Source organism: Gymnoscopelus microlampas, assembly GCF_963454915.1.
Source record: "Gymnoscopelus microlampas genome assembly, chromosome: 2".
In the NCBI taxonomy this organism is placed as follows: domain Eukaryota; kingdom Metazoa; phylum Chordata; class Actinopteri; order Myctophiformes; family Myctophidae; genus Gymnoscopelus; species Gymnoscopelus microlampas.
This window is the reverse complement of record NC_139939.1, coordinates 55,614,709-55,641,527: the sequence shown is the minus strand read 5'-3', so window position 1 is coordinate 55,641,527 and position 26,819 is coordinate 55,614,709. Positions and strand designations below refer to the sequence as shown.

Genomic DNA, 26,819 nt, shown 5'->3' with positions numbered 1-26,819 from the left:
AATTATTTCAGAATTGATTCTGAAAAGTGCCAGAGTTTTTTTCACAGAAAACAAAAAGTGCTTAGGAAGCGAGATACAGCCTTTTTCAGTTCTAAGTTAAACAAGGAGTGGATGGAGCTGCACATCTTCAGATGATGATATCTTGGGTTCTGAACATGTTTTATTTTTTATTTTTTTCACTATTTTTTCAAAAACACGTTAATGGCACCCAGCGCCATAGCGGTAAAAACACGTGAAACACGTTAATGGCACTCAGTGAGTTAAATGGCAGGAGATATGGATGGGGGGACCCATGTTATTGAACAAACACTCTATAGTGCTTTAACGTTTTAACAAAAAAAAACGTTTGTTTCGACCAAGAAATATCACTTACCCTAGATTTTAAATCAATTTGTTCAATCAACTGTTGTAGCTTTATCTTGGTCATCGATTTAAATCAACTGTTGTAGCTTTATCTTGGTCATCGATTTAAATCAACTGTTGTAGCTTTATCTTGGTCATCGATTTAAATCAACTGTTGTAGCTCTGTCTTGGTCATGTATTTTAATTCAAATGTTGCACCTCCATCTTGGTCATGTATATCTAACATCCATGCCCTGTGCTCTGCTCCTGTGCTTCTGCTGCTTGTTGTCCAGGCTGGTGGGGGCGGACGTGGCCTTCTACACGGAGAACGTCCAGGCGCTGCGCACCCTGGAGAAACTGGACCTGAACATGGCAGAGATCTGGGAACAGAAGAGGTGATGGAAGGAAGGCGACTCTTTGGGGGAGAGGGCCGCCATGGTGCGGTGCCACACACACACAACAGCCACCCTGGGAGGAGGGGGGACAGATGACATTCAGAGAGAGAGACCAGCCACTTCTATCGCTCGAACCGAACCTCCTCAACCAACCCAGGGATCGGAGGAGGGGACCGTCACGCTCAGGCCAAACGCCACCCTGTCCCGCGGGGAGGGCTGGGAACCTGAGGGAGGAACGGGGTTGTTGGAGGAGGGCTGTCCCTAAAAAAAAAGCAGGGGCTCTCAAACTTTTTTTTTATTTCAAGGAACCCACCTTTTTTCATTATGCATCAGGGGCAACGGACCCCCATCATTCTGAGAGTGTAACGGATGGAACCAAATGGTTTGGTTCCATCTGTTACACTCTCAGAGTTAACAGGCCTGTAAAGGGTCCACTTGATTCCTTAATAGCTATCAATCATTTTTGCTGCAGGGGGGTGCCTGCGCCTCCACTTTGAGAACCAATGCTCTAAAGAGAGAGAGAGAGAGATCCCAGTGACATTGTGGGACCAAACTCAACATGTGCACAAGTGTAGGGGTGGGGGTGGGGGGGTGTATGGTTTTGGGGGGCGGCGGGCAGGGCCTCTGAAAACACCTCCAGTTTAAAATACTTTTTTTGGGGAGGGGGGGGAACGCACAAACCGTGCCTCCCGTTCTCAAACTGCTGTCAACCTCATCTCACTGTGTGTGCAATTCAAAACTAAATGATTTATGAAAGGACACTAAAAACCAAGTAACTAAATTATGGTCGATGTTTTCTTTTTTTTTTTTTTTTTTAGAGGGAGGCGGATGTTGTAAATGATATACGATTATAAGAGACGGCGGGATAATTTATTACGTTTTTTTTTTTCGGTCTTGAGACGTTGGAGATAGCAGCAGTTGCGTCAAAAGTTGGCGCCAAACGGTTTCACGGGCGGATTCAAGATGTCCAAATGGAAATGTAGAGGCTTTGTTTTTGTTTTTTTTGTTTTTTTAAACGTGAGAAAAATCATCACTGCAATTTCTTACATAACTGAATGAATTTCAGTGACTCCTCCTGTTAATCAGAGTTTCAGATCAGCATTATTTTGCACTGAATCCATTTTCTGATTTTTATCTCGGTTTCGCCCCCGAATTGATCAATAATTTCCCATTTCACAGGCATGAGACCAAGCTCAGTTATACATTGCAAAGTTAAAGGGCAAGACCACTTTGGTTTGGGGTTGTGTAGTTACCTTGCCATGATGTAACTCCAAAGGTGGACAAGAAATCAGAAATAATTGCTCCATTGATTAGATAATTCAAAATATGCTCCTCTTTGACTTACACTAACATTGTACGTCAATTTAGCACGTAAACTAACACAAAGTTGATTCAGACAATAGAGAACATCAGCAAACCCTGTACTACTTTTTCTTTTATATAAAAATATTAACTTACTGTTGATTTTGCTATTTTTTTAAAGAAAAAAGCCGGACTGGATCCCTTGATCCGGATCTTCAAATTGTAAAATCAGCTGGAAGTTAACATTTTTATTAAAACAACAAACAGTACTGGGTTTGGTGATGTTCTATATTGTCTGAATCAAACTTTGTTTGCGTTCGTTTATTTGCTAAAAGAGTGGCTTTGAGAGCTGCTTTCTCGTACAATTTAAGTCAATGAGGAGCATATATTTTGAATTATCAATTTCTAATCACTGGAGCAATTATTTTAGATTTCTTGTCCACCTTTTGGAGTTACATCATGGCAAGGTAACGACACAACCCAAACCTCTACCAAAGTGGTCCTTTAAGCATTACACAGTCATTTTGGGGGGAAAGAATAGTGGATCCAGTCTGTTTGAAATGTTAACATTTTCTCTTATCTGGCTTCCGGAACTCAGTTTACCGTTCTTTTTTTTAAACGTTAAGTAAGCATAATGTTTTGGAGCATAACTCTTCACATTTGACTTGAGATACGTTTAGCCACATTATTATTAACCTAAGTTGTCCTTATTCTGGGCTTGTTGTTAAAGTGAAAACTGAAAATAGCAGATCTACAAGCTCTTACAACGCTATTGGCTATGCGTTGTAGAAGGGCTATTTTCAGTGGGACGATATTTTAGCGCCGAGCGAAACCGGGGGGTTGGGCCTAGTAAAGAGTCCTGAGGTTTTAAGTCGTTAACACAAAGGTTTCCTGAACAAAAACTGTAATATCAACGTGATTTGAGCTCCTGTGCATTAAGCCTTACGATTGGTTGCTCTTGTTATGAATGGTCTGTCTGGGTGGAAACCTCATTTGTCCAAAACTGTGATTTTCCAGGATTCAAATTCAAAAATGAATTCAGATCTACAAGCTCGAAACGCGTCGCGAACTTGTAGATCTGCTACTTTTGATGCTTTTGTGTGACGCTGCAGTACGATCAAGTACGGCGTTCAACTCATTGAGTGCCTGAATTAATTTATTAAGTCAGCCGTGTCAGCGTTTTTGAGCAACCTTTCAAGAGCCACAGCATATTTCGTACCAGGACGATCGGCACATCAAGTGTCGCAAAAGACGGATGAGTGTCTCTGCTTCCATCGGGGGGAGGGGGGGGGGGGGTAAAGCATGTCACCGCGACCCTCCGTTCTTAAGTTATTGGCTGTTGAATATAGCTTGTTTTTGACAAAAATGCTGAAAAAAAACAATACATCAGAGGTCAAAAAAAGTATTTTTCTAAATTCTTTAACATTAGATGGGACGCGGCTGGGTTTGTTGTGATCACGTTATTTCCGGAACTACTTCTTCTCCAGAAGTCCATAGGATCACTCATAGGTTGGAGAACAGCGCCATCTATAGCGTAAACAACACCGAAAACGCGGTTTTGGACGTGTTACACGCCTTTGGCACCTCTGGGCTTTGGAAAAGAATTACGTTTTTACGCGTCAATGGCACTGAATGAGTTTACCCATTAAGACCTGGAACGCATCTGTGTCACTTTAGATTTCTTTGGCTATTCAAAAATAGCAGATATACAAGCTCATAGCGCGGCACCGAGTGCCGCGCTATGAGCTTGTAGATCTGCTATTTTTGAAAAATCTTGAACTTTTTTTTTTTTTTTTTAATGTAGGATTTAGAAACCATTTTTAAGAATCGCCTCAGGTCTTAATGGGTTAATTCACGGAAAATAACCCAAAGTTAAAACACGGAGAGAAGAGGTTTCTGCCCCGACATCAACAAAAATGGTCTTTGGCGCCTTTTATTCAAAGCACTTTGACAATGTGCGTTAAAATTATCCACCCATTCACACACACACGGCGGAGGAAGCCATGCAAGGCACCAGCAACCTGTGTCTTTGCTCGAGGACACTTCCACACGCAGTCGGGTGGGGGGTGGGGGGGGAGAGAGAAGCCAGCCATGGGTGATCGAACCGGCGGGAAACTTTTCCCGGTTCCACAGCTCACTGCCTGTGATGGAACTATTTGTTAACTTGGCCTTATACCTTTATGTATTGTATTTGTAATATGCATGAAAATGACATGTTTGACTTTTAAGCCATTTAAAGACCGGGAACGCATCTGTGTGTAATTTTTAGATTTCTTTGGCTATTGAAAAATAGCAGATATACAAGTACGGTAGATATACAAGCTATTTTAGAAAGAAATGTGAAAATGTGTGCAAATCTTTGAATATATATTCTACAGTTTTTTTTGAAAAAACGTATGTTGCTATATCAGTGGTGCTCCAACTTTTTCATGTCAAGGACCTCCAAAATGATATGTATTTGGCCCCCCATCTCAAAATATGTTGTTCCAGGGACCCCCCCCAGAAGCACAGATCGGCGAAAAAAAATTGCTTTAAAACATATATATATATATATATATATATTCAAAGATTTGCACACATTTTCTAGATTTTTCAAAATGCTGCGCTATGAGCTTGTATATCAGCTATTTTTGAATATCCCAAAGAAATCTAAAAATGACACACAAGATGCGTTCCTGGTCTGAATGGGTTAAGCCAAGCTCCGACCCAAATACTCGTCTAACCCAAGTTGTTGTCGTTTAGTTTTTTTTAAACCTTCCCGCCTCCTGCGCTGTGCGACTCCTCAGGCAAGGAGAGGACAGACAGATGATTAGAACATGGAGGAGGAGGAGGAGCGTCACCAAGTAATAACAGTACTGTCTATACTTCAAAAGTGCCTACTTTTGATAACCGTCAAAGACTACACATCAGGGGCCAGTTGCACCACCTCGTACTAAGTTCAAACTTAGCCTAGTTATAGCTTAAATGGCTTTTTAAAAAGCCATTTAGCCGGGAAAGTATCTGTGTCATTTTAGATTTCTTTGGCTATTCAAAAATAGCAGATCTACAAGCTCATAGCGCGGCACCGAGTGCCGCGCTATGAGCTTGTAGATCTGCCTTTTTTCTTCTTTTTATGTGAAAATGTGTGCAAATCTTTAAATATTTGTATGTATATATGTTAAAAATGTATATATATTTAAAGATTTACACACATTTTCAGGATTTTTCAAAAACATTGCAGATCTACAAGCTCATAGCACGGCACTCAGTGCCGCACTATGAGCTTGTAGATCTGCTATTTTTGAATAGCCAAAGACATCTAAAATGACACAGATGCGTCCCCGGATTGAATGGGTTGAACTATAACTAGGCTAAGTTTGAACTTAGTGTGAGGTGGTGCAACTGGAACCTGACCCATCCGCAACAGTGTACTGTTAGAGTGCCTATTTTACCTGTGTGTGTGCGTGACTGCGTGTGTGTGTGTGTGTGTGTGTGTGTGTGTGTGTGTGTGTGTGTGTGTGTGTGTCTGTGTGTGTGTGTGCGTGCGTGTGCGTGTGTGAGAGAGAGAGAGAGTGGCCTTCATTGTGGCTCTTATAGAGCTGGGAAAAGGGAGGGCGAGCGACAACCCAATCTTGACAGCATGCCTGAGATTTTAAAAAATGTCTTGAGTCCTGCAAAACCTTTCTGAATAAAAACAAAACTGGATGATGGAGCCCTTTTGTCGTGCTATAGACTTTATTAATTCGGATAAGACTCTCAAAGTTCAGGTTCTTATTATTAAATGAATTAGGGCAGCTATTTGGAACAAGAGATAATGTACTGTGTATTAATTATTAGTACCGGAGAGTTTCACGTGGTGAAAGCCACCTTTGGTGTTGCCCAATTGTTGAGGGCGCACAAAGGCCAAAGTCCATGGAAATAATGCATTTTATTTAATGTTGTGATTGTTGGTATTTTACAAATGTCCAATGTTTGTAGACACTCCTGAGTCAAATGTTCACATCCCCTCCACTAATCGGGGTCACTGGATTCATTTGAAGACAGAATGGGGGATTGATTGATTGAATACTTGACAGTTTGCAAAAAGTGTGGCATTAATTTACGAAAAAACACAAGTTAAAACATGTAGAAAGGAGTTTTCTGCTTGAGTGCAATTACATAAAACACACTAGAAATAGACCATCTACACTATAGACTGTAAAATATAGGATCTACAAACACATGGAGTGTTCCACCAGCAGAGGGCGCACGTGTGGTGCTCTGCTCTTATCAGTCACCACCAGCACAGCTCCATTGAAAGAGATTATTACTTTGAAAATATTGTATTTTAAACATTTCACCTTGGTAAATACTGTGAAGGTAGTGAGTTGTACAATGTCTCAATATAATATGAAATAACATAAAATTGGTGGTTGGTGCATTTAGTTTTGGCTTAGTACACGTATATACTAGAATGAACTAGGGCTGTAGCTACACATTGTGGTGCATTGGAATTAATGTCCATAACAGTCTTTAGGTTGGAAATTGGAATGAGTCACAAAATATGGGACTAATTACAGATCAGTGGTTTTCAACCCTTTTCATATCAAGGTCCATTATTTATTCGGCGTTTGAGCCAAGGAGCCACCATTTTGATGAGATTTAGACTCAGACCCAAAGACTTAAAATATTTTGTTATCTTTGGATAAGATTTTGTCCACAATTCCATGGTGTGGTACCACAGGAGAGATATAGGCAAACGTTGATCAAAATAACACATATTTCATTAAGTAATGCCGATGTTTAACAATAATGTAACTCTTGAGAGCGTAAAATGAAACCAAATGGACCCGTAAGGGTCCATTTGGTTTCATTTTACGCTCTCAAGAGTTAAAGATCTATATGGGTCCATTGTGGTTTACCAACTCTCCATCATTTAGCATGGGGACCACCTGGAACCCCCTCAAGGACCAACGGGAACCCCCTCAAGGACCACTGGTGGTCCCCGGACCACTGGGTGAGAACCGCGTGACGAATTATTACAGGTAAAGGAAATGGTGCATGTGTTAAGTAATAGTATCAATACTGCAATGTAGAAATACTCTGTTACAACGAAAGGTCCATAATTGAAACTTTACTTGAGTAAAAGTACAAAAGTATTGGTATCAAAATAATTTATAATTTCAATTTCACTCCGTGAGATCATATGGTCTGAGTGTTTGTAGATTTGCTGGGAGGACTGCTGACTTATAACCAGAATAGTTGTAGAGGAAATGGAACTATGCTAGTCAGTGTGCTGGATTTACACATTTATTTGGAAAAGCCATTTCCTCTACAACTATTCTGTTTATTACTGAAGCAACATGTCAGTTTACAGATGTACTGTAAACAAAACAAAATTACAATGTATTTAGTTTAGTTTTTTTTAGGGGGGGGGGGGGGTATTTTCCATCCTTTTAAAGCCACTGTGGATGTATTATTTTCTTTTTATTATTTGTGTAAATACAAAATAAAAAGATCAATCACCTTTAACTGAAACAGTGAAAAACAAAGAGAGAGAGAGAGAGATGTGTGTTAATGAACTCCATTTATTTTGTTATTCATTGAACTGTAGTATTTTCATGTAGTTGATACACAGTATGAATAATTAGTGAGATGGAGATGCATTGTATTCCTGCTGCTCCTCAACAGCCACTGTTAGGCACAGGTCTGATCTTCATGGCTATACTCTTTAGAGAGTAGCTATACCCCTTCCAGTCGAGCCAACACACACTGTTTTCAGCAGGCTTATAACTCCCACCGATGGATACATACAGACCATTGGGGTTCGTGTGATGACATTGGTTGAACCAGAATCCACCCAAAGCATGCTGAGCACAGTTGAGTGACGCGCTCGTATCCTGGTCTTTGTCATAGGTGGTGAACTTCATGTTGTTGTGGTAAGACAAACTGTCCCCTAAAAAGAGGATGATAAAAGGAACACAGTTTGTATTGTGATGTTGATCTTTAGTTATTATGACCAAACCAGATTCAAAACTCAGCTGCAATTAGCTGCTCTAACATCTGCATGAGACCCCTGAAACATGACTCATATTCATTGGTATATGGTATTTGACATTTTAAACAGTTTGTCCTGGGTGAGGGGGCTGATAAAAGAACCAGGAGGATGATAGGCTTGAGCTAATTGGTCAGCTGCATTACACTGTAATCACAGTGTAAGGCAGATTGATTGATTGATTGATTGATTAAAGGTTGTTATAGGGTAAGTGATATTTTTTGGTTAAAACAAAAGGTTTTGTATTAGATGTTAAACCACTATATTCTAGTATTCATTGATATAGTGTGTTTGTTCAGTAACAGGGGTCTCCCCGTCTCTCCAACCCTCTAATAAACAGAAGATACATTTTCAGGTAGGTGACAACATTTCAGTCAACAGGAGAGAGTACCCATTTATCAGCTTCATTTTTATAGTGTTCCATTTCCAATTTGTTCAGCTCATTTCTTTGTGTCACCACTTTCGATTTCACTTGTTTAATCTGTATCCTGACTGAGTTCTCTATTCTGATTGGATGAAATCCTGATTGGATTCGATGAAATCCTGACCCGAAAATGCATTTTCTGTTTAATAAAGAGCTGCAGAGACATGGAGACTCCTGTTACTGAACAAACACTCTATAGCAATGAGTACTATCAGAATGTAGAGCTACTTAACACTTATTTTAACCAAAGAAAATCACTTGCCCTACCTTTAACTCAAACCATATCAATATTCATCTTATATTATTTAGATTGTCAAATTTGTAATTTGAAGACCTGGGTTATTAGAGATGGATTACTTTGAAGTTCAGTGATTTTTCCTCATTTCTAAATTGAATTCTGCAGAACCCTCCTGAGATGTTTAGGTTCCTCACCTGCTCCTCCGTCCACATAGCTGCCCAGATGGAGCTGGTAGCCAAGGTACTCAGGGTCGATGGAGAAGGAGGTGTATTGGGCGTAGACCTTCACTCCCTCCCAGTCCTCCATGTCCACTCTCAGCTCACGCTTCTCTCTCATCGTCAGCCAGAAGATGTAATCTAGTCCTTATAGGAGACACACAGAGAGTCTGTTTCACTTCATGACAAGCACTTAGTATCAAGCATCTATCTATCATTCACTACAATACATTATACATGCTAGTGCAGCTCAACAGGCTTCATATAAGTGACTACAAAACTGATTGACAAGAAAATAAATGTTGAAATAATAAATAAAAGAAAACAATACTAGAAATAATATTATATCCTTGTTTTATCCTTGTTCTTTTCTTCTTCTTTTTGTTGGAGTTGGGACTCCTTTATTTGTGTTTTTGCAGCATTTCTCACTTTGCTTCTGTTTTCTGATTTGCAGTGCTTTTGCTTTTGTTCTCATAAACACTATAGCAACTCACCTAGCCAATACTCTCCAGCTACATCCCCAAAGCCTTTCTTGTAGTGGTCCCAGGGTCTGTTGAAGTTCTCAGTTCCATCCATCCTCCTCTGGATGACCTGAGATAGAGAGTGAGGGGATGTGTGACTTGTCTTTGGAAAAGAAAAGCAGTGGCGTGCACAAACATTTTGAGGGGCAGGTGCTCAAGTAAATTATACTTTTTTTTGGTTTACTTGGTCTGCTCTTTTCTTTTCCCTCTACACCTATACCTCTTTGCCAAAAATAGCCGATCTACAAGCCCAGAGGCGTGGTGAGCTTGTAGATCTGCTATTTTTGGCTAAAGTTCTCCTCAGAAAAGGGATGCTAGGTTTCGAGTGGTTATGGTAAAAAGAAAAATCATATCACATAAAGATTTGGCGGACCCCCTGTAGTAACTCTGAGGACCCCCTAGGGGTCCCGGACCCCCTGTTGAAGACCCCTGATGTAAACCTTTTTTCAAAAGGGGCACTTCTGGTCAAGATGGCAAAGGGCAGGTGCAGGGGTTGTAGGCGCGGCAGAAAAACAATCTATGAAATCTATGAAAACAGAATTTGGGGAGCCAGCCCCCCACACCCCTAAAATACATAGAAATCTATTTATTTTGGAACAGTTACAACTATAACACACAATAATACAAACACTACAGGTCTTACACCTGCATTACACTTAATGTACCATACAAGTCCTATTAATGCCATAGTCACAAGGAAATGCAATGCTTCAGCCATACACCACACATGTATTGTGAAGCCTATGTATGTTTTGCAGTTTGAAATTGGCAATTGTTTCCAAAATGTGAAAAAGTAAATGAAATAATAATGTTTTGAAAAATTGTATGACATAATGTAATGTAATAGTATGCATGATTTGAACCTGCAAAATTCACCCTTCAACTAATTGTTTATGCCATAATGACATCCACAAGTTTTATGGTCATGAAAATGGTTGAAATAAGGCCTTCAATGTCAAGTGATCAAGCATGTTCTTTTGCACTATAATAGAAAATGTTCAGTATATAAATAAAGTGTGATCTTTCTAAATTACAAGTATAGCTACTCACGGTCCAGCCACCTCCATCAGTGTCCATGTCACAGTAGACATGCAGGGGGCTGGTGGGACCTCCAGGGTAGATGGTGTACACCCCACTGGGACTGGTTTTGTCACGCTGGTGGATGTCATCACAGTCAGTGGGCAGGTAGAACTGGGAGTGGACACACACTACTGGAACCAGTAGAGCTAGCAGTAACGCTGCCTGAGACAGACAGACAGACAGACAGACAGACAGAGGTGAGCCAAGAAAGGTGACAGTAAGATCTAAGACAACCCATTACAGTAGCTGTGTTACAGTAGAATAGATCCACTCTGGAGAGGAGTTTGTTCAAACCGTGTGTGTGTGTGTGTGTGTGTGTGTGTGTGTGTGTGTGTGTGTGTGTGTGTGTGTGTGTGTGTGTGTGTGTGTGTGTGTGTGTGTGTGTGTGTGTGTGTGTGTGTGTGTGTGTGTGTGTGTGTGTGTGTGTTGGCATAATGAAATAAACACCAGCAAATGTATTACAATCAAATTATGGAGAAAATAAAAGCAGGCACATATTCACTTGCTGTCGTAATACTTTTACTTGTGTGCAGTGGTGGAAAAAGTACTCACATTTTTACTTAAGTAATAGTATCAATACTGCAATGTAGAAATACTCTGTTACAACGAAAAGTCCAGAATTGAAACTTTACTTGAGTAAAAGTACAAAAGTATTGGTATCAAAATATACTTAAAGTACAAAAATAAAAGTACTCATTATGCAGAATGTCCCATTTCACAAGTTTCCAAATGTATAAATTGTATAAATCATTTGAAAATAGCCGATCTACAAGCTCACAATGCCATTGTGAGCTTGTAGATACTTAAAATACTTAGCTTGTAGATAGTACTTAGTTACATTACACCGCTGGTTGTGTGTACTGTACAGTATGTGCAATTGTGCATATATTGAGAAGGAAACTCAGTAATCAGTCATTTGTAATCTTTGTAACATTTCAAAAGTAATCTTCCAAACCCTGGATGTTTTATTGTGAAAGTCATTCAGATAAAATACCATTCTCTCTCTCTTTAGGCAATAAAACCTTATTTCCCCCAAACTTGAAGTTCTAATGACAAAAATCACCTTTACAATGGTATAGAACCTAAGGAGCTTAAACCCTTACCTGCATCTTGGAAAGGAAGTGGAGATTGTGTTGATGACTGAGTTATCTTTGGCTGCTTTTATACCTGACCATGTAGTCCATGGGCCCAGGCCAGAATTTTCACTAATCAGGGACACTCAAGGTGGCAAATTCTAGTTTGGTATTTTGAAAAGGTCTATATCCCTAGATAATATTTCAACATGATAGCCCTTCCCAAGTAGTAGCTTAGTCCCAGTTATCAGCCTTCAATGACACCAACCATAGATACAAAGAATGAAAGAATCGTCTAACCTTTTTTGCATGTCATACAGCTGGGAAGGGCGGTCTTCCACACCATTATGTTGTGTCTCGGTTCCCCTAGGCCGGAGAATCCAACGATAGAAAAGGAAATGTCTTTGTGAATAAAATGATAGAGACAGCTTTGGTAACATTGTGGGAATAATATGTTGACCTAATAAGTTTTACAAGCTGACATTGTTCTTCCTCTTGTTTATGACCAAAGCTTTCTGGGACGCAGCCTGTTATTGGTATGTTAAGTATCATGGATATATTGTGAGATTTTCTTTAATTGTTTTATTTAGCAGGGTTTGTTGTTAGTTTAATGTAAGGGAAGAGCTGTCTTATAAGCAACCAGCTCTATGAAAACAAGCTCATAGCGCGGCACCGAGTGCCCGCTATGAGCTTGTATCTGCTATTTTTGAAAATTTGTGCAAAACTTTTATATATATACTTTTTTAAGCGAACATTTGTAACTCAAATCTTTGCTTCTGGGGGTCCCTGGAACAACATATTTTGAGATAGGGGTCCGCGGCCAAATACATATCATTATGGGGGTCCTTGACATGAAAAAGTTTGAGAACCACTGCCCTAGATGATATTTGATCATGATAGTCGTTCCCATGTGAATCCAACAATAGAAAAGGAAATGTTATCCGGTCTTTGTGAATAAAATGATAGAGACAGCTTTGGTAACATTGTGGGAATAATATGTTGACCTAATACGTTTTACAAGCTGACATTGTTCTTCCTCTTGTTTATGACCAAAGCTTTCTGGGACACAGCCTGTTATTGGTATCTTAAGTATCATGGATATATTGTGAGATTTTCTTTAAATGTTTTATTTAGCAGGGTTTGTTGTTAGTTTAATGGAAGGGAAGAGCTGTCTTATCAGTGTCTGCGAGAGAAATAAGCAACCAGCTCTATGAAAACTATTCCAAAAGAAGCGACTATTATTATAGGCCAAATGAGCACTTTAAACTTATACACATTGAAAATAGCAGATCTTCAAGCTCACAACAATTCGTAGTGAGCTTGTAGATCTCTTATTTTAAAACATATATATGTATATTGAAAAAAAGTGACAAATGTTTAATATTTTTTAAACATTTTAACAACACAAATCTTATACATATTAATTTCCTTAACGTGAACATTTTTGAGAACCACTGATATTTTTTTTTTATAGGAAGCAAGAACAAATAAGCAACTACACTTTACAACTACCAAAATGTTTATGCAATCCACAACTACCAATGTTTACTAGCTACTTTACTCTCTCTCTCTCTCTCTCTCTCTCTCTCTCTCTCTCTCTCTCTCTCTCTCTCTCTCTCTCTCTCTCTCTCTCTCTCTCTCTCTCTCTATGTTCATGCGCATGTGCGTGTGTGCGTGTGTGTGTGTGTGTGTGTGCGTGTGTGTGCGTATGCGCGTGCGTGTGTGTGTGGATGTTTTACTAGCATGGGGTCAACCATGCTGAAGTCCAGGAGATGATGAGGTCGACATGTCTCTATGGTCTGAGGAGGACAGAGAAGTAGGGAGAGTTCAGCTTCAGCCCAGCATTTAGTCAATGGGCCCAGGCCAGAATTTTCACTAATCAGGGACACTCAAGGTGGCAAATTCTAGTTTGGTATTTTGAAAAGGTCTATATCCCTAGATAATATTTCAACATGATAGCCCTTCCCAAGTAGTAGCTTAGTCCCAGTTATCAGCCTTCAATGACACCAACCATAGATACAAAGAATGAAAAAATCGTCTAACCTTTTTTGAATAGAACATGTCATACAGAGGGAAAAAAAATATTCAATCTCTTTCTTTCACTTATGAACCTTATGAACCACACATGAACCCTAGCATGCCTATTCTGGAGCAAACATTCAGCAAATGGCTTGTCTACAAGCTCACAACACCTCACGTTGTGATACAATGTGAACAGCATTTTCACTTTTGCGGGGTCACTCAAGTGCAACATTTGCAAATTCTAGTTTTGTATTTTGAATAGGTCTATATAACTAGATGATATATGATCATGGTAGCCTTTCCCAAGTGGTAGCTTAGTCACAGTTATCAGTGAAGAAAGCGTGCCACTTTTTCTTTTAACAGAACATGTCATACAGAGGAACAAAAAACATATTTTTCTCTCTTTCATTCACTTCAATAATAATAATAATAATAGCTTGAATTGATATAGTGCCTTTCATAAACCCAAGGACGCTTTACATCAAAAACAATGAACAACTAACAGACAAACAAACAAAACAACAAACAACTAAGCCATAAGCTTGAGAGAAGTGTCTTTTCAAGGCAGCCTTAAAAGAGTCCAGTGTTGGAGCATGGCGAATTCCTATTGGGAGAGAGTTCCACAGGGTGGGGGCTGCCACACTGAAGGCTCTGTCCCCGAAGGTTCACTTGTTTGCCTTGGGGACAGAGAGGAGGTCCAAGTCTGTGGACCGCAGTGTCCGTGACAGAGTCGGGTTTATAGGCCAGGTACAGGCAGGCACGGACTGGCACAGAAAATCGGCCCTGGCATTTGTGAACTTCACCGGCCCATAGCGCGCGGGCGCCGAAAAATTGCGGTTAATTGGCGGATTATGTTAGTTTCTTTTGGGTTTTTGGTGACTTTATTTCGGTTTTAGGGTTGGCCGTGGCCCCAGACGGCAATCCGGGCCTGGGTACAGGACTACTGTGCAGATAATGTGGGGAGATAATGGCAAAAAATTTATGTTAATGTCCTAAAAAAGTATTAAAGCTACTCATTTGAAAAGGCTATCATGTTTCAAAGTACTTATATGGACCCTACAAACAAATTGGTGCCAAAGAGATTTTGCCACCTTACGTGTCCCTGACTTCTGGTCTGGCCCATGGACTGTCTAGACCAGCTATCAGACGCGCTGGGGCAGGCTAGACAGAACGTGAACACAGCTTCTGAACCATTCTTTAGCCCAGGGGTCTTCAACGTTTTCAGGCCAAGGACCCCCTAGCTGAGAGAGAGATGAAGCAGGGACCCCCCTCTATATTGTATAACATTGTGTTTCAGATTAAAGTTTTTTTTTACTTAGTCTGCTATTTCTTCCCTCTACACCTATAGCCTCTTTGCCAAAAATAGCAGATCTACAAGCTCTCAACGCCTCGCAGCGCGAGGCGTTGAGAGCTTGTATATCTGCTATTTTCGGCTAATGTTCCCCTCAGAAAAGGAATTGTAGGGTTCAAGTGGTTAATGTAAAAAAACTAAATCCTATCACACAAAGATTTGGCGGATTTGAAGGACCCCCTAGGGGTCCCGGACCCCCTGTTAAAGACCCCTGCTTTAGCCACATGGTCACTGAACTAAATATTGGGCCCGATCGTCACAAAGCCACACATTATTCCCAAGATTTTCACACTAAAATTGCTTTTTGCTCCTGACACATCAGGTGAAAATCCACTTTGTTATTGACCTTTCTCTGTCCCAGCAACACACTCTCACGGGATCTGGTACCAGTTAACCTCGGACGAGATTTGCCGTCAGACACCGACGCCCTCTTGGGAGACCATTTGTAGGATTTGTGTACCATGTCGCCTTCAGTGGCTCCAATTGGGATGGCGTAACTTCATAAATTAACCATCTTTGATGTCACCCTACCTGAACCCTGGCTCCTCCTCCTCAGGTAAAGTGCAGGTTGTGCAGCACAAGACTGACACCCTGTGTTCATCAACACATTACACATACAGTACCTACATGCAGCAAGAGGACAGATTAGCAGTGGTCTTTACATACCGGGGCCTGAATAAACAATACGAAAATGCAAAATACTCACCAACTAATACTTTGCATCAAAACTATATAGATCAGTGTTTAGCAAACTTTTTTTCCTTGGATACCCCCCTTCTTACATTTGATAAAAAAGACCTCCCACGTGTGCGCATGCATGCACACAGGCTCACACGCACGGACGCATGCACACACAAGCTTCTACAAGCTCACAACGCGTCGCAAATGTGACACATTGTGAGCTTGTAGATCTGCTATTTTTATTCTTTTTGAAACATTTTGAAAGATTTCGAAAAATGTTGACACGACATGCCCAAAATAAGGATGCCATGTTGAAAATGTTTTAACATTGTTATTATGACTATAGGCTTCACAATGATGTTACGTGTGTGAAATCTATCTGATAATTCTTTACAGGGACGTGCACAGATAGACTCTAGGTGGGGCTAGAGCACCTGCCCTTTGCCCTCTTGACCAGAAGTGCCCTTTTTTTCAGTTTACAGCAGGGGTCTTCAACAGGGGGTCCGGGACCCCTAGGGGGTCCTCAGAGTTACTACAGGGGGTCCGCCAAATCTTTATGTGATATGATTTTTCTTTTTACCGTAACCACTCGAAACCTAGCATCCCTTTTCTGAGGAGAACTTTAGCCAAAAATAGCAGATCTACAAGCCCACAACGCCTCGCGCTGCTACCTTCTTACTCAAATCTTTGCTTCTGGGGGTCCCTGGAACAAAATGTATTGAGATGGGGGTCCACAGCCAAATACATATAATTCTGGGGGTCCTTAATGAAACAGTTTCAGCACCACTGATATAGCAAGATACGTTTTTTTTTCTTTGGTTCCATTTGTACACTCTCAGAGTTACATTAACATTGCTTTTTCAATATAAATTGGGGTCCCAGAGATAGAATTGTCATTAAATGGGGGTCCGTAGCCCTAATGCATGTCAAACTGGGGGTCCTTGAAATTAAAATGGTTGAGAATCACTGCTAAAGCCGTAAAAAAAACGTCTCTTATTGGGGCGGTCCGTGACATATATTTTCAAATGGGGGTCCACGGGCTAATAAGGGTCAATTTGGGGGTCCTTGACCTGAACAAGTTTGAGAACCACTCCCTTATGAGCAAGTGTTACCATCATGCCTAAGTGGTGAAGTGTCCCCTTATCACTCCAGCAAGGTGTAACCAGCGTGATCTAATAAGAGAGTGACGACACAAGCGTTGACTCCCATAGTAAGTACGGAATGCGGAAACGCTCGTTCTCAATGAGATAGTTCCAATTAATGTTTGGAACTACAGCCCATAGCGGCCCGCTTTGCGGCGAGATCAAAGCGTGTCATAACTCTCTCTCTCTATGGGTCTGGGTGTAAACACATATAAGAGGGCGCTCATTCTCTCATTGTCTCACATGTGACATATATGAGTGTACTGTAAGAGATTTGATATTGAAAAGTATACGCATTGGTTCATAGAAACACATTCTCTCAGGGACTGGATTACTAAGAAAGTATAAGGTAAAACTAGAGTGTTGCAACGTTTCTTTGGAATGTGCTTTACAGCCTGATTGTTATTTATGTGGGAGCAGAAAGTATTATTATACATTTTAGCAAACCACTTTTTTGGAGGTGATTGTCAGGGTTGTGCAAAAAAAAGAAAAAAATGTTTTTGTGTGAATATTTTCCAATAATAATTGAATAATTGAATCACATGGTTGTGTGCATGTAACTTTCTGTACTTAAAGGGGAATTTTGGACTAAGGTTTTCTTACCTTCTCTATGACGTTAGGATGTTAGGATGAATGGTACGGTAGAAAGATTTCATAACTCCATCCCGGGTCCGCCACAGCTTAAAACATGCGCCAATAGGCCTTGCGGTAGATCGCGTATTTTAATACCTTTTTTTTTTGGGGGGGGGGGGGGGGGGGAGATTGAAATCTCAAGATTTCAATCTCGTCTAGCGAGACTTCTGTTTTTTTTGTTTTTTGTTTTTTTGACTGTTCTGTCACTATGAACGTCAGATCTCACAAAAAAAAAAGCCCAAAAAAAAGCTATTAAAATACGTGATCTAGCGCAAGGCCTATTGGCGCACGTTTTAAGCTTTGGCGGATCCGGGATGGAGTTATTAATTATTTCTACTGTACCATTCATCCTAAGATATCATAACATCATAGAAAAGCTAAAAAAAAAACCTTGGTCCAAAATTCTCCTTTAACAGTTTATGGAGTAAAACATGGTTTGAGAGCCTATACTCACACTTCTATTGATCTATTAAAGTCTAAAAAACTATTGTTTGGGGAAAGTAGAGGCACCAACAACCATCAGTACTCCCTAGTTGCTACTGTAGCCTATATCAACATACTCCCATGCCCTACTGTGCACCTCCTTAACTCTCCTCCCACATTTGCAATAGATACACATTGGTAGAGGTTGTTTCAGTCTGTTCCAGCAAAACATGTGAACCACAATTAGTTGTATCCTACTTCTTCTGTGCTGTTGCTTCTTTTTAACCCATCATACACTTGTCTCACTTTCAGGCTGTTTAGCTGCCGCAAACAATCATTTGAGAGGAAAGGTAAATCAAGTCTTTATAACTTATTTGTTTCCTTTTAGTCTTTTCAATATTTTGAAGCATATTGTTTATAAAGATGCGCTCTCTCTCTCTCTCTCTCTCTCTCTCTCTCTCTCTCTCTCTCTCTCTCTCTCTCACGCTCTGTTGAGAGAAGTGTCTCTCATTAACTTGTTACACTTGGCAGGATTAGACCCTCTGTGAATGTTAGGCATTTGTGGCATCCACCTGTGCATCACTGAGACAGAGACAAAACAGAAGAGCCAGACTTCTGATGAGGTTGATTTGTGGTGAAGGAAACATTTAAGCAAAACAAAAAAACAGAAACAACTGTGTTCAGGTTTGGGTACCCCGCATTGGCCAGGTTGTTGCGTGAATGAAATAGACTCTCTCTCGCTCTCCGCATTATGGGGTCACGCCTATGTTCCCTCTGACCTATTCCTCACTTTAGGCTTAGGAGTTGGGTCAGATCTATAACCATAAAGATACTGTATTGTTTTAAAAATTGTTCAAAGTCAAGTACATGGCAGAGTCGACACCAAAACTATTAACGACGACCGTAGTGAACTTATAGTCTGTGTGGATGGCCCTGCAAGTCCCTTTTACCTTTCCATCGCCCACTTCACTTTTTCCCAAATTGAAGTTGTCTATTAGCATTTCAGTCAACTCTCACTTAGACTATAGTGGATGGAGAAGGGGAGAGTGACTCACTGGCAGTGCCAGGGTTAATTGATCCGCAGGTGTGCTCAGGTGCACTCAGGGACATACACACAAAACACCAGAGAGAATGCCAACAGAGAGAGAGAGAGAGCTGGCTCAGTGGCTTTAGCAGTGGTGGAAAGTAACTAAGTAAATTTACTAAAGTACTGTACTTACTTAAGTAACATTTTGAGGTATTTGTACTTTACTTGAGTATTCCAATTTCCAATACTTTTACTTCTACTCCACTAAATCTCGGAGGCAAATATTGTACTTTTACTCCACTACAATTATTTGAAAACTTTAGTTACTAGTTACTTTTCAGATATAAATGATTACATTATAAAATATACATGAACCACTTTAGCCCTGTTTTATACATAGGCTATTTGAAAATAGCCGAGCTTGACGCGTGGTGAGCTTGTAGATCTGCTATTTTCAAACATTTTAGTACTTTTACTTTTGGTACTTTAAGTATATTTTGATGCCAATACTTTTGTACTTTCACTCAAGTAATTATTTTTTTCTGGACTTTTACTTGTAACAGAGTATTTCTACATTGCAGTATTGATACTTAAGTAGCCTACAGGAGCTTTAACTACAGTCTGTGACAAAATAAATAAATAAACCGGTGGGCAGGGACCTATATACAGTTGCTCCTGCATTTTTTTCCTCAGTGGGTTTGTATCAATCTGAAATTGATTGAAGCTGAGTTTTTTTTCTTCGTTCTTTTCCCAAATGTAAGCTGTTTATTAACATTTTTGTCATGGGCTATATGCCAGACAAATATGTGCTTGTACAAGTGTTGTTCTTATTGCTTAATTGCATCTATATACAATAAAGTTAAAGCTGTTTGTCTGCGCACTTGCGCAGATATGCCTATATATGGACCGGACATGCCCAATGTCAGTGCAAATCGGCATATAATACTGTATAGACAGGTTTCCTGTTAGTAAACATTGAGAGGAATATGACCGCGCAGCTGCGGGGGGAAGCCTATGGGTGCGTTTGGAAATTACGCACCGGAGCACCGGAGCACACTCGCCTATTAGTTTGTATTGGCCAGTGCGCTCACTGCCGCTCAGGGCTGTATTTTCGAACGCGCCTTCCACCCCCAGGCATGCGCAGATTGCGCATTCTGCTCTGTGATGACGTCGCTCGGAAACCCGTCTATACTGTGGCAGACAAGGGGAAACAGCCAGGCCTATTCCACAGAGAGGGCGGGTCCCTAAGCTCAGGCTGGGGGAGGTGGTAGGTGGAGTGTATTATCCTGTCCAGGTATTGCAGCCACTGGGAGCCTGGCAATGGACTCACCTGCAGCCAGTCAGGCAATCAAGGGGAGCCTTTAAATAGCCGGCTTACAAGCCGGCTGCAGAGTCAGTTTGGAGGAATGAGGAAGCAGGCCACATCACTCCGCTCCACATGGAAGCTAGTAGGAAGGACATCTTGCAAGTGAGTACAAGACTTAACTCCAACACTTGGAACCACCTTGGATGTGCTTATACTCTTGTCGCTCACCTGGTTTCTCTCTCTCCCTCCCCCCTAGGCCGACTGAGCTCCAAACCTACTGAACCCTGAAACATAGTAGTCACTGCTCTCTCTCTGTTTACCCCCAGGATTGTGGAGCCCCCACCTGTGTGTAGCGTATGTACAGGCCCAAGCCCCGGACGGGAGGATTCCTAAGTTGCTTTTGCCCCAATTCCCCTTTCCCCTGAATCGTTTGAATAAAAGACTATTTAATTTAACAAGCCAACTGACTCTGAGTCTCTTGTTTTATTGTGAATCTCACCTGTATTCCCCTGGGTTGCCACAATACCCATACTAATGGACCGGACATGCCCAATGTCAGTGCCAATCGGCATATAATACTGTAGACCCATACTAATGGACCGGACATGCCCAATGTCAGTGCAAATCGGCATATAATATACCCATACTAATGGACTGGACATGAACAATGTCAGCGCATATCGGCAAATATGCCTATTTATTAATTTTATATGGACTGGCAATGGTCAACTTCAGCGCAAATCGTCCTTGTTAGGCAACAGTTTCTGTTGTGAGTGATGTCAGACCAGAGCTCGATCATCGAGAGAGTGAGAGAGAGAGAGAGACAGAGAGAGGGGAGAGAGGAAGAAATACGGGATGTTATTTATTTATTCATTTATTTATTTGACATGGGGAATTAGTAATGACATTTTTCATTGCTCCATTTCAAGACAGCACCCTCCTCATTCTCCGAGATGGCTGCAAGACAGTCCTCTGTCCTCCTGGTGGCGCTGTTGCTTTGCCTGCCGAGCTTCACCGCCAGCTTCAATCCACTTGGATTTTTTGAATTTGTGTTCTTTGTTGAAGACAAATCCATCACTCATCGTGAGATCACAGTGAGAGCCATCCTCAGAAAGACAGCAGAAGTCTGTCAGATCCGCGCTGCCGCTGAGGGTCGAGACTTCAGGCTGAAGGTGAGATATAAATGGACTATTAGCTACTGTATGCCTGAATTTTGGGCTGGCCCATATGACGTCAAATCAATATCACAATTTCAAACCTTTGATTATGTTGATGAACGATTATTAACCCTTCCATTGTGTTAGGGTCATTTTTGACCCGTTTTCAAGTTTAAATAGGTAAAAAGTACCCTTTACATTTCTTTATTGGAACGAGGCTTCAGGATATCCTCAGAAATAGCCATTTTAACGTAACAAAATGATATATAATTGTAATTAATTCTGATGGTCTCTATAAAAAAAAGTGACACTTGTGGTTTTAGGGTCCAAAATGACCCGGCAGAGAAGTGTGGCTCAATTCCCCCCAAATTGTCAATATTCAATGTTTACATGTTTGAGAGTGAGAGAGACTTGTCCTCAATTAGAATTTGCTATCAGGAGTAAAATAAAGTTTGAGTTTATGAAAAATAAAATACTTTTTACCTTCTATGGTCATTTCGGACCCTAACACCACTAGTGTCACTATTTTTAATAATATTGACATTTTTTTTTAAACGAAAACAAGTCTTTTTTTAATAACGTTTTTTTGGAAGTGTGTTCTAATTATTATTCTTAATTATTCTATTATAGCTAGATAACATCATTATCCATTGCCTTCATTATAGTACATTTAATGAGTGAATTTTAACATTTTTATAATTGAAAACGAGATATATTGAAAGATGAAACCCTAGCCCTAACCCAAAATAATATTTTAAAAAGTGTTTACATGGATATGAATGCATTACAAGTCAGCTATGAGGTAGGAGAAAAACAATAATGAAAATCATTATTTTTTGTATTATTTTGGGCTGATTTAACCGCTAACAAATCTATTTGGGACCAAACATTCCCTCAGTAAAATGCAGGTCAATGACTTCAAGGTCAAAGTCGATGACACAATCATCACTAGCAAAGAAGAGATTACCTATTTGGGATGTATTCTTGACAAACACCTGACAGGTGAAAGCATGGCAACAAAGGTGTTCAAAGGAGTAAACCAGAGAACCAGATTTATGGGCAGAGTTTCCTCTTTTGTCAACCCTCAGGCACTCAGGACCCTCTCTGGGGCCCTGATTCAGCCCCTTTTTGACTATGCTAGCTCCTCTTGGTACTCCAACACCTCAGTGTCACTGAAGACTAAGCTTCAAACCTCCCAAAACAAACTGATTCGACTACTTCTCGGACTGGGGCCCATGACCCACCTCTCTCCCACTCACTTTGCCAGCCTAGGCTGGCTCAGGGTGGAAGACAGGGTTATACAACTAAAAATGGGACTGGTCTTCAAAATTGTAAATGCAGATTTGCCCGAAATGCCCCCTATACCCGCATATCTGTATAAGTACCTCGAAAAAGTTAGTGACACCCACAGTCACAAAACTAGAGGGAGCGTAAACAACAATCTGGTAACACCCACCCATAAAACAAACATGGGCAAATAATCCTTCTATAGCACTGCCACCAAGGAATGGAATAGTCTAACCCCATCCCTCAAAAAATGCAGTTCACTGGGCTCATTCAAAACAGCCCTAAAAACTCTCTGGAGGCCTAAAGAGGAGCTAGTACCAGTTTCCCTGTAGACAGACGACCCCCCCTCCCCCTTTTTTTTGTACATACTTTTTATTTTATTTTCTAATGTTTTTTTTTTGTATATCTATTTTCTCATGCCTTTTTTGTACATAATGGTATATTTTTTTCCCCTCTGTATTCTTATGTTTTTTGAACTGTTTGGTTGCTACTATATATGTCTATGAAATTAATTCAAGGACCCCAACGGAAACAACCCCGCAAGGGCTTTTTTGGCCGGACCTTTTAGACAAAAGCATTATAAATGTAACTGTGTTGTTTTACATTCTTTTGCCTAATAAAAATTTCAATCAATCAATCAATTTCAAAAACACCACAAGTGGATGCAGTTTTCTAACACAATGCAAGGGTTAAAGAAAAGCGAAAATATCTCAAATTTATATAGTGCATTTTTCCTTGAGTGACCCTCAACAGGATTTAAGAATCTCAGGGCTAAATTATAATAATGGTGGTATTAGCAGCAACAACACTATATCTGCCCTGTCACTGGAGTAGCGGGAACGTTGCCCCCCAAGCCCCAATCTGTTTGCAGGTTGTGCAATGTACCCTAGACATAATTTGTAAAAACGAATTGGGGAACCCGGTTAGATGAAGACAAGGTTGTTGGCTGAAATAACTTTTAATAAAAAGAAAAAACTGATATGTCTGAGATATCATTTTAAAGCTTTGGGTGATAAGCAGCAGACAACTGTTCTTCTTCTTTCGGCTAATTCCCATCAGGGTCGCCACCACAGATAATGGGTTTCCATCTGCTTCTGTTCTCTGCGTCTTCCTCGTTCCCTTTATTAGCTTTTATTACATTTAGTTTATTACATTATGAACCGTTATTACATTATGAGTTGCTACACGACCATCGTACAACGAAGTATAGGGGTTAAGAAGTTAATCAGACTAATCGATTTATTCGATTATAAAAAAACATCTATACGATTTTTTTTTGTGTCAATATGTTGATATATAAGTATAAGAACTAAATATACGTATATCAAGAAAAATATGTGCGGAGGTGGTGGATATACATGACCCTTCATGATCTAATGCTGTCTGATGGCTGAATATCCACTCCCTTTTGTCAAACCATCATACTCTGCTACCCTGGTTCCATCCCTTCCTCTTTGTACACCCCCTAGTCATGCATACAAATACTACAGCATTTGCTCATCGCTTTTTTCTCTTGTCTGTAGATTGATGACAGCCTGACAGTGTTTAAGGTGCAGCAGGCATGTTCCCCTGGTGAGGGACTCATCTCCACCGACAGATTCCAGAACGCCATCATTGACATCTACCTCAACAACGCCGCCGTGGACGTGTTGCTGCCACTGTCAGCTCGTAGTCACTTTGATGACGAGTCCATCGAGGCAGGAAGGCACATCATCACACTAGGTACATATATTTCCTGTAGCAACTCAATCAGCAGTGGTGGACAAGTCCGGATGTTACGATTGTGACACCCACCCTCTAGGCAATTTTAATAGGATTTTAGGCTTGAGTGGTTCATACTTAACATACATACATACATACATGTACTTTTTCCCTTCCTAGAAATGTTGTGAAGTCTAAAGTAGCCTACAATTAGTATAGCAGAGAATTTTATTTTTGCACTAAGATCTTTCACAAGTGGATGCAAGTACCAAAATGTGCACGAAACGAAAAAATCAAGAAGGCTGCCCTTTTACTATTTTGGGAACAACTAGAGAATTTTCCAATATTAATGATCTTACTATTAAAGCATATCTTTGACCACAGAGAAGCCAGTGTTATACTAGTCTTAAAGACTAAGATGTTGTTCAACCGTAATAAAATCTCAGTTTTTTTTTAAAGATCCTCATAGCGTCTTATCGTAGAATATCCAGAATGTTCTCCTCTCTAAATTTCAGCCTTCGACTTTTATAGTTTGTCTTTGAAATGTAATGGAGTGAGTCACAATACAAATATTCAAGTAAAGTAGGCTACATATGTACTTAAGTAGTGTACTCAACTTAAGTAATGTTCTAAATTCATTACTGTCCACCACTGTTAATTCATCTATTTGCAGGCAGGATGATATAATGTAGGTAAACCTGTTAGAGATTTTGATAGTCAAGTCAATTGTTAAGTCTTTGCTTTCCCCCAAGGCTGATATACACTCTAATACATAAAACAAGCTAGATCTGAGATTTTTTTTAAATTGTTACATCATCATAGCTTAGTCCAGACATCAGCAGGTGGTCTTTATGGACATTATTTTAAGTCCACAAAGTGTCCATTTTTGCTATAACGTGCTGGTACACTTGGCTGAAGCCCACAGATATAGTTGGCTGACATTGAAAAGGCATATAAACCAAGAAAATAAATATCCAAGAAAGAAGAACCTTGCTTTTTTTAATGGTTTCAATGCTGAGTGAGTTGACCCAACATCAACATCATGGCGGATGATTGATAAAGCACTCGTGACGTCACTGTGGTCAGAAGGATAGACCATTAATATCTCAAATGTGAACTTTGAAGCCATTTTATCAATTAAACCAAAGCCAAGTATAGGAGGATATGTGGAAAATATTCAGGTTCTAGAGAAAAGACACTTATTATGATCAGTTAAGGTGAAATAAACAATTCCAACAATGTTTCTCAAATTCTGTGGTACTCTTTAGGTGTGTCAGCTATTAAATTCAGCGTGAAGTGGGAGATCTACAATGCAGGGAGACTGGCCCTGGGCACAATATGTCACACCCTACAGGTGAGACAAATAGACATACTGTAGAGATGAATAGATCAAATTTCTCTCTGCAACATATTGCAACGGTTTAATCGCATTGCGAACCATGTCGGTGCGGACCGGGCTTATGGTGATGCTTTTGCTACTACTGATGCTTCAGACTACAGGACGGACTGTGAAACTTTACTTTTTGCTGTTGGCATGAATGACAGATGTTTGTGCCATATTGTATCTATCTTTAGGACTTCTACAGCCACAGTAACTGGGTGGAGCTGGGCAACAGTGTTCCCTACAGCGCTCTGGTCAGGCCTGACCAACCTCTGGAGAACCTGGCAGGTAACAGACTGCGTGCATGCGTGTGTGCATGTGCGTGTGTGCGTGTGTGTGTGTGCGTGTGTGCGTGTGTGTGTGTGTGTGTGTGTGTGTGTGTGTGTGTGTGTGTGTGTGTGTGTGTGTGTGTGTGTGTGTGTGTGTGTCCAACGAGGGAAATAGGTTGTGTAGCAGTATGCGGGAATATCTTCTTGAAATAACCATTATTTTGGGGTGTTGAGGCTAAATTCTCCCCATCAAATTCTCTCCACCATCTAATCCACCAGCCTTCTTTCACCTGTATCGTTTGTTCTGGCTCACAAACTGCACATAGTAACTTACTATCAATAGCTAAAGATTTGACAGGGAGGCCATTCTGTTTACCGGTAGACTATATATGAATTGTTACAGAGGGGAAAGTGGTGTGGTTGGAGAGTGAGACAAAGAAACTAGCTGACAGACACACGCCCACAGCCACATCTTATCGCTTATATAGTACTCTTATAATACTCTTATATAGTAGTATTTGCAGCTGTTGTTTGGAGGTCTTTGTGTACAAGTCAATCGTTATCCCAAATGCTACATCGAAACACAAACTGGTGCACCCACATTCTCTTAGGTTTTTCTCCTTGGTACCAGTCAGTCATCTGCGGTAGATCTTATCTCAACTTATGAGAAATGTCATTGGACTCATCATAAATAAATAATAAATCAATGTCACACACAAACACATTCTGTCTCTCTCCCTCTCACCCACGCCTTCTTATCCCACCTGCTACATCTGCAATCACATACTGGTGCACCCACATTAGGTTTTGTTTTTTTGTCTTGTAACGTGGTCACA

General features: G+C 40.4%; 3 protein-coding genes across 4 annotated transcripts in view; 2 read left to right on the top strand and 1 right to left on the bottom strand.

The window, feature by feature from the left end:
- vps54 (VPS54 subunit of GARP complex) overlaps positions 1-1,051 on the top strand; it is a 32,764-nt gene extending 31,713 nt beyond the window's left edge. The window contains exon 23 of the mRNA XM_084079266.1: positions 636-1,051. Within this exon, the coding sequence (XP_083935392.1) occupies positions 636-741 (106 nt within the window). The 3' untranslated portion in view covers positions 742-1,051. The remainder of the gene's footprint in view (positions 1-635) is intronic.
- LOC311065345 (microfibril-associated glycoprotein 4-like) lies at positions 882-15,439 on the bottom strand (the record flags this gene model as incomplete). Its single annotated transcript, XM_084085643.1, has 7 exons — positions 882-961; positions 7,816-7,953; positions 8,909-9,076; positions 9,424-9,520; positions 10,501-10,692; positions 13,343-13,402; positions 15,323-15,439. The coding sequence occupies 7 exons, from the start codon at positions 15,437-15,439 to the stop codon at positions 882-884; spliced, it is 852 nt and encodes a 283-aa protein (XP_083941769.1).
- Positions 15,440-17,032: 1,593 nt separating this feature from the next.
- LOC311057521 (von Willebrand factor A domain-containing protein 7-like) overlaps positions 17,033-26,819 on the top strand; it is a 28,980-nt gene continuing 19,193 nt past the window's right edge. The window contains exons 1-6 of one of the 2 annotated variants that reach the window (XM_084074485.1): positions 17,033-17,148; positions 18,168-18,205; positions 21,118-21,360; positions 24,156-24,354; positions 25,602-25,687; positions 25,909-26,002. In XM_084074485.1, coding sequence (XP_083930611.1) covers positions 21,142-21,360; positions 24,156-24,354; positions 25,602-25,687; positions 25,909-26,002 — 598 coding nt within the window. In that variant the 5' untranslated portion in view covers positions 17,033-17,148; positions 18,168-18,205; positions 21,118-21,141. The remainder of the gene's footprint in view (positions 17,149-18,167; positions 18,206-21,117; positions 21,361-24,155; positions 24,355-25,601; positions 25,688-25,908; positions 26,003-26,819) is intronic. The other variant, XM_084074486.1, reaches the window with a different exon arrangement.